The sequence below is a fragment of the Ptychodera flava genome, chromosome 17, assembly GCF_041260155.1.
Source record: "Ptychodera flava strain L36383 chromosome 17, AS_Pfla_20210202, whole genome shotgun sequence".
NCBI classification, from domain to species: domain Eukaryota; kingdom Metazoa; phylum Hemichordata; class Enteropneusta; family Ptychoderidae; genus Ptychodera; species Ptychodera flava.
Window position 1 is genome coordinate 27,641,123 of NC_091944.1, and position 7,714 is coordinate 27,648,836.

Sequence of the window (7,714 nt, forward strand, 5' to 3'; positions counted from 1 at the left end):
TTCACGTGCAATAGGGCATATTTTGTGCACCGCCAGTCTTGGCAATCGCGCTCGCGTTGAATCCTTCAGTAACATCAAAATGGTTCTTCCCCGGAACTAAAAAATCGTGATGTGTTCTATAGACTCGGTACGCCCAAGACATCAGGTGATGACGGTACGAATAAACCCTGTGGACGATCGCGTATGGAAATATGTCCGCGTTTGTGTCATATTCCATTCGAATTTCGGGTTTAACCTATTGAGATTGGTCTTTCATATTCACCCGACTCGTACATTATCTGTTCCTGCTCATTCTTTCTTTTATTTTTGGTATACAGTATGTTCATATTCATTGGCCATTTCGTAATTTCAAGTCTTGCATATTATATAGTACTACTCTAATTACTTATGAATATTCGTCCTTAAGGAAAATGCAACTTTCCATGACGTCACATTCACTGTAACATCAAATAGTGATGTATGAAACGTTGTTCCAAATGCAGCTCAAATAGTGTTACTCTCCATATATGGTATATGTACTGGAGGATTCGCCGTGTACAAAACAGTTGTACTGAAACATTTCCTTGGAAACGAGAGGATTGGTCAAGGAATATCAATCCTACTACATGTTCAAGGAATGGCTTCACTCTTCATTGGGCCATTGGGAGGTAAACCTTAAGATTACAATTATCTGTAACTGTAATTGATAAAGTTTTATTCGTTAAAAAGAAGGCCTTCTCGAAATAGGGTAAAAACCAAAATTTGATAAAATCATAAATACTTCTTAAAAATCAGAAAAAAAAATTGGTAGAATGGTTTAAAATTGGATAGTTGGTGGTTCAAAGCACAAATCGCTTTATTTGGACAAATAACTTTTTGGCAGGGAGAAGGACAATTACAGTGTATTTTACAGACATACCGATAAAAACATGAAAAATTACAACCGATGGAGCTTCAGAGTTAAATTGCACAACAAAACCACAAGTATAATAAACATTACTGCCTTCATTTTTAATATCTACTTTAAATACCTCGATTAATTCAACCGTAGGTACACGCATTTTGAAAAGACAAGCAAAATAAATATAGCACTTGTTTGCCAGCCATCATACATACAAACGGGCCGACGTACAGACAGACAGACAGACAGACAGACAGACAGACAGACAGACAGACAGACGCATGTAAGGATGGACACTAGGCGGACATTATTACACAGTTGCATACACGTATTCATATATAGATTCATGGTTTTGCTGTAAGCTTACAGGTGATCTAATATGATTTGTTTACTCTTACAATTTACCGTCTCCTTTTCCCCATAGGATGGATGCGCGATTCTTTGGGAGTTTACGATGGATTTTATTGGCTATCAGGGGTATGTTTGCTGCTTGCATCTGTGTTAGCTGTGTTATTGCCAGTGGTGAAAAGAAGTAGCACACATCGGTGCCATAAGGGAAACGTCGAAGTGCAAAACAATGTGACTTCCTCAATAAGTGAAAAACTCATCATACAATATACAACAACCGTATAGCAAAATGATTTGCCTCTATGACCTTGATGAATCACGGTTAAAAAGCTACACTGTCTCTACGGTATTTTGCCGAACCACATAACTAAAGATAAGACAATTATAAAAAGTCTATATAATGGTGACAACACAACTATGAGGCAAATAAACATGGGTGCCTATATTAAGAGACCTTATCTTTCATTGCATAAATCCACAAGAGATGCTGACAGGCACTTCATAAAGTAGAAACACAATGGTCGCGGAAGAGGTACATCTCACGCAACGTTCTTACAACTTACGCTGACCTATCGATATGATTTCTATGACAGGATTAAAATTTCAATGAAGCATTTACACTCACCATGGCGTTTATGCCACACACAAATGTGTAAGACAGTACATGGATTGGAAGCCCTTTGAATTGTGGCGAGGCCCAGGATGAGCCAATGAATTTACTTAATTTTCAATGATGAAACTGTTATTTTGATATCAAAGCTCAAAAAGGTTGAAACCTTGACGTTTATGTCTTACATTTTGAATCATAAAACATGACTTTGTTTGAATCTATTGTTATGTCTGCTTCCTACTGTTTGGCTAGAATGCAGCTCTGTCAACGTGCAAAGTCTTGTACTTGCTGGTTATAAAGAGTTTGATGTTTCTTTCTATGTGTCCATATAAATTAAATTGATAGAAACACAGTCCTATTAATGAATTTTCAACGTATTTGAGTGATAAGTTCAGAGTCTTTTCAATTATGACATATGACCTCAAATTTGACCTTGCAAGAATTAAATGAATGTTAACAGTTGTTTTACCTATTAGAATCGGGTAACGAACTATATGTTGAAAAACGTTGTCGAAATATTAACATAGAAATATAATGCGTGACCCCGGACTGAGAAGAGAAACAACGCCTGTGTCAAGGAATCAGCCTTCCCTACTCTGCTCAAGCGCCCTCATCAACAAGTAGTTCGTCCAACTTTCTTCTCTCGACAAGGAAGTAAGAAGACTGTCCCAGTGAGAGGCTCACAACCGTGTCTCTATCTGTGTCTAAAGTATCTACCCTTCTCTTCACTGTACTATTGAACCCTGAGAAAATGTGAATGCCCAGGATAAGTGCGCGATTTTCTGATATGGCGGATCTCACACAACATACATGTCCATGATTTGAAAGTCACAGGCGTGACGGTTTTTGATTCTTTGAAGAGGTAGGTCACTTGAACGAGACTTCGTCACAACAACCCTGACGGCCATACAGTTCCTGAACTCATGTTAATGGTCCTTCAATCAACCTACCGTGCATCACACATGACTCCTGTTTGAAATGCAGCAACTCTTCTTGACGTCATGAGGCCAAGCCTGTTTGATCTGAAAATTTGAGGCCATTACATCGTTTGTATAGGTCTTTGTTCAGATGACCTCAGCGAGGTACGTTAGAGCATTTACCGCGAACATACCTATTGAAACATTGAAATTTACGAATGACCTCCATAAGTTTAGCTGCCCAGATGCTATGAACCATTCCTGCACATTACAATAAAGCATCAGGTGTTGGGAAGAGCACGTTAAAAATGATAAGGTTTAAAGTCCACGTTCGCGTCCAAAATTTCAGTATACTGCAACGTAATATGGTTGACCTAATTATGTTGAAAGATTCCTGTGGTTGAAATTAAGAAAAAATACACAATTCAATGTTGGAAGCACGACGCTATCCACAATCCCTTGCACTCGGTAATCACAATTATTGGTTGGTTTTCTCTGTACGATTACGGAGGTAGAAAACAAGATAAAGGTACTCGATGACACTTCCGTCAGGTGTGGGATTCAAAACGTCTATTGAATTTGAAGAAACAGATAATAGATTGACGTTACCAAATAATACTTTCGAGGGCAGAACTCGCAGCTGAGCACGACTCAGCAGTGTCCTGATATGACATTACATCCGGGCGGTTTCGTTGGTTAAACAGCTGCATATGTGAATATGTGGTGACGGTTGTTGTCCGAGTACTTACTGCAGTGTAGAATTTCACGATACTGACATTTACCCTTGGTCATACAACTTTGAAATGTGCATTAGCGACACTACCATGTCAACAGTGTATAATTACGTAGAATTAGAAGTATTCGTATAATCAAGCAATTATTGTAAGCTGAACTTCAGGAGGTGCGAATGCGGAGGTTAGTATTCGCATGACTAGACCCGACAGCCTGAACTTTCCACAAACGAGAGTGCTTTCATGCTTTGGGCGTACTTTTTCCGCGACTTTAACAGTGGTCCAAAGCTCTCTCAGTCGTCGTGACATCATCATTTTGTTGACTGCGACACAGAATCCAAATACGATTACTTATGACACCTTATCGAGTGAAAAGCCTTCATTCTTAACCTTAGCATGAAGAAAACTACGTAACTACGCTTTGAACTGTGACAAACTTTCGATTTTTCTTACAAATGAACGAATATCTATTCCAAATGATTGAAGCACGGCATAAAAATGATCTCTGTCGAGTTGCAGTCTTAAAAGTTTAAACATAAAAATAGGCATTGCTAGAGCTTCGAGCAATGAAATGATACATCTCGGTATTATAAGAATACCGCTGTAAATTGTCGGATGCAAGTTCATTCAGTGTTATAATTGTCTTAACTACAATAAAAGAATACGGATATCGCTTGGTAGCCGCTAGCCAATGGAGACTTGAAAGAAGACAGCGGGAAGAAACCTGTAACATATACTCCCAATATAACTTACCAGCTCTTTTTTGAAGTTTGTAATGTCAGGCATATTTGTCTCCGAGGTATTACCCCATACAGTACAACAATAATCAAGGGCAAAAAGAAAAGTAATTATACACTAACAAAAAATATTTAATTAGGCCAAAGGTCGCAGTTTCCTGAGAATCCCAATCCGCACCGACAGTTCCTTACACAAATTATCAATATGAGCTTACTCCAAGCTTGTCGCATTCCTACAGTTGGTACCATAATCTCACTTGTGCCATTTCCTTTGGACACGATGGAAAGTAGGATATACATTTTCGACCGAGTAAGTACCTGTTTTAGACGAGAAATAAGCTAAAAGAAACCTTCATTTTTTCAACTTTTGCCAAAATCAAGCGATCATGATATTCATGCTGCTATTTGGGGAAAAATTATTTCACCCTCACACGTTTTCAAAGAAAATGGAAGAAGCCACAGAAGAACCTCCAGACGGAGGATGGGGATGGGTGATTTTCTTTGCGGCGTTCGTGGGATTCTTCATAAGTACAGGAAATGTGCATTCCTTTTCGGTCCTGTACGTTGCGTTTTTTGATGCGTTCGGAGAATCAAAGGCTGTCACAGGTAAGCTTAGGATACAGAAAAGGGCTAAACATTGATTCGATGTCACTGTTATTCGGGCTGTGTGAATATCTTTTTTGCCACAGTGCCCTCAAATGACGAAATCATGATAATTTCCTGTAGCATTGATATAACTTTTCTATCTGCAGTCAGTGAATAGAAATAGAAATTTCAGCATCAACTGAACATTTTGCAAAGGCTGTTACAATTCATGTAAACTTCATTACCCGCTTGTGATGGTGTCACCTTGAATAGGGGGATATCACCTTATCTATGTGTCAAGTTTCTATTGAACGTCATTTTGAACAGTCAAGGCTACTGTACAGTCAGATATCAGATTTCATTCGGATTTTAAATTACATCTTGTACATCAATATTTTGTCGATTTTTTTTGGCTATTGCCAGCATGGATCGGCGGAATCTTTACCTTAGTCTTAACATTGTCCTCAAGCTATGGTGTGGCTTTGGCTAAAAGATTTGGACACAGAAAAACCGTAATGGTTGCAGGCGTTTTAGCATCGGTAGGAATCTTTACGAGTGGATTCACAACAAGTATATATCAACTGTACTTCACTTTTGGAGTTTTATCAGGTAAGATTGTTCATAAATGTTCATATTCCAAAGGATATTCCCTCTCTTGTTTAGGTATAGCTTTATGGTCATATTCTCTATTTTGTTCTTGTTAAGATGATACACCTCATCGTCAGTAGATATGCCTTTAAAAGAAGTGATTTATGGCTCTGATGTCAAATAATACGTGGAAATGTTGTTTTTAAAATCTGTATTGTTTAAAATTTATTGTCTTTTCGACAAGAATATTGTTGCGAAAGGCTCATAATTGACCTGTGACCTCAATCGTGTCGTCAAGTTCTTCCTTTTCTTGGGAAACTGAAGGCTTTAAATCCAAGAAAAATGAAATTGCTTCAATCATGGATACTACATATATTGAAAATAACGCGCCCTATAGTTTTCAATCGAAACTTATTCCCTGCTTGGCTAACTGAAAACTACCATTCCACCGAAATGTGACCTGAGCCCATTCACTGTATGGTTTTAATTCGTCAAAGGATAAAACCAAAGAATTTGTCAGGGAATTCTGTCAACTTTGATCGCACTTCATCTGATTGCTCTTACACGTACGTTATCACTTCGCAGCAATTCATTGCCACACGACACTGAACCTTCTACAAACAATCTATTTTACATGCAGGAATAGGGATGGGCCTACCTTTTGTGGTCTGTTTTGAAATCGTCAGCATATATTTCAAGAAGCGATTCCCCATCGCTATTGGACTGGCCATGGCGGGGTCTGGTGCCGGTCAGTTTGTCTTATCAATCGTGACTCAATTGATGGTAGATCGGTACGGCTGGAGAGGAATGCTGCTAATAATGTCAGCTTTCACTTCGCATTTGTGCCTGGCAGGGGCTCTTATGAGACCTTTGAAAACGACTCAGCCAACACAAATATACGAGTCACCTGATAAGCTCGTTCAAAGATCAAAGGCAGACAGTGGATGCGTATAAACATAATTCATGGCATTAAAGACAAAGACTTAAAACTTATTGGTGACGAATCTGCAGAATCAGCTTTTATGATTAAAGTGGAGAGTAAAACTGTACCTCAGAAACCGAACAGGACACGTTCGCGACGTTTGAAGTCATATTTATTAACCATATATGACTTCACATTGTTTAAGGAGCCTGTGTTCATAATAGTGTGTATCATTGGCATCGGGTAAATCTTTGGAACCACTTCAACTACAGTGCATCTAGTAAGTATTAAACAGATAAAAGACTTTAGCTATATGACTAATAGTCGCGCTGGCTGCTAACTGACTACTGACGCGCAGGTTCAATACACTTTACGAGTAATCGGATATGTCCTTGACCAAATTCATGGACTCTGCCATGTTTTTTGAATGCGTGTAAAGAAACAAATACGAAACATGCAATGTATTAGTTCATCTTTCGCCACTAATAAAATATATCGCTGCTATTAATAGTATGCATTATTCTCTACCTCGTCATTGATACAAGATGTCGTTATGATTGAGCCGAAAAAATAGAAAAAGAGAGTCAATTGGTGTATATATGCACAAGGAAACACGCTTAAAGTGCTCAGACTGAACTACGTTAAGCTGTTGTCATATGTCTCGTGATACGAGAAAGTATCACGCCGGAAAACCACAAGATGCAACAACGTCGCCGCCGGTACGGAATGGGATCCATCATAGTAACAATATCAAACTTTTCTGCAGGTAAGACGTGCTCGTGACTTTGGTATATCAGACAATATGGGCGCATATATACCAGCCGTCATGGGATTGGCACAGTTAGTTGGACGACCGTCGTTCGGCGCTCTCGGTAGTATAGGATCTTTCAATCACTGCATACCGTATGCTGTCACCATGTTTGTATGTGCCAGCTCCCTAATTATCAGTACTTACACCAGAATCTTCACGGGTAAGTATTTTTGGAGTCACATCCCTTCAATGAATGCATCCAGAATTGGTAAATGGAAAACTTTCTCAACTCAATTGTTGGAAAGAAAACATAGATTAAAGAACAGGATGTGAAAATAAAACTAGACGGATGTCCGATGTGATACTTTGTGTCTCCTTTTAAAACGACATATGAATCTTTTTCAGCATATAAGCGATTTTCTTTAATAATGTCAAGGCGATACCGAAGGATGCAAGTATCTAGAAACGGTTGTTTAGGGAAAATTTGTCAAATCTACGAAAATATGAGTTTTATGCATTTATTGACCCGAGGATGCAAAACAATGCCACCAAAACCGAGCAGACGCATGGTTGCCGGTCATGGAGCGCGTGACGCCATAGATATATAGATTAGCACACCATGTTTTTGAAAACATTCATCTACTT

General features: G+C 38.7%; 1 protein-coding gene and 1 long non-coding RNA gene across 12 annotated transcripts in view; both read left to right on the forward strand.

The window, feature by feature from the left end:
• Window positions 1–2,300, forward strand: part of LOC139115940 (monocarboxylate transporter 13-like) — a 40,295-nt gene extending 37,995 nt beyond the window's left edge. For all 11 annotated transcript variants that reach the window (XM_070678380.1, XM_070678381.1, XM_070678390.1 and 8 more), the window contains 2 exons: window positions 483–647; window positions 1,305–2,300. In XM_070678380.1, the coding sequence (XP_070534481.1) occupies window positions 483–647; window positions 1,305–1,513 (374 nt within the window). In that variant the 3' untranslated portion in view covers window positions 1,514–2,300. The remainder of the gene's footprint in view (window positions 1–482; window positions 648–1,304) is intronic.
• A 2,934-nt stretch (window positions 2,301–5,234) lies between these two features.
• Window positions 5,235–7,380, forward strand: LOC139115946 (uncharacterized). The gene is made up of 3 exons (XR_011548207.1): window positions 5,235–5,417; window positions 6,037–6,598; window positions 7,085–7,380. It is a non-coding gene; the product is annotated as an uncharacterized lncRNA (long non-coding RNA).
• Window positions 7,381–7,714: the final 334 nt, after the last annotated feature.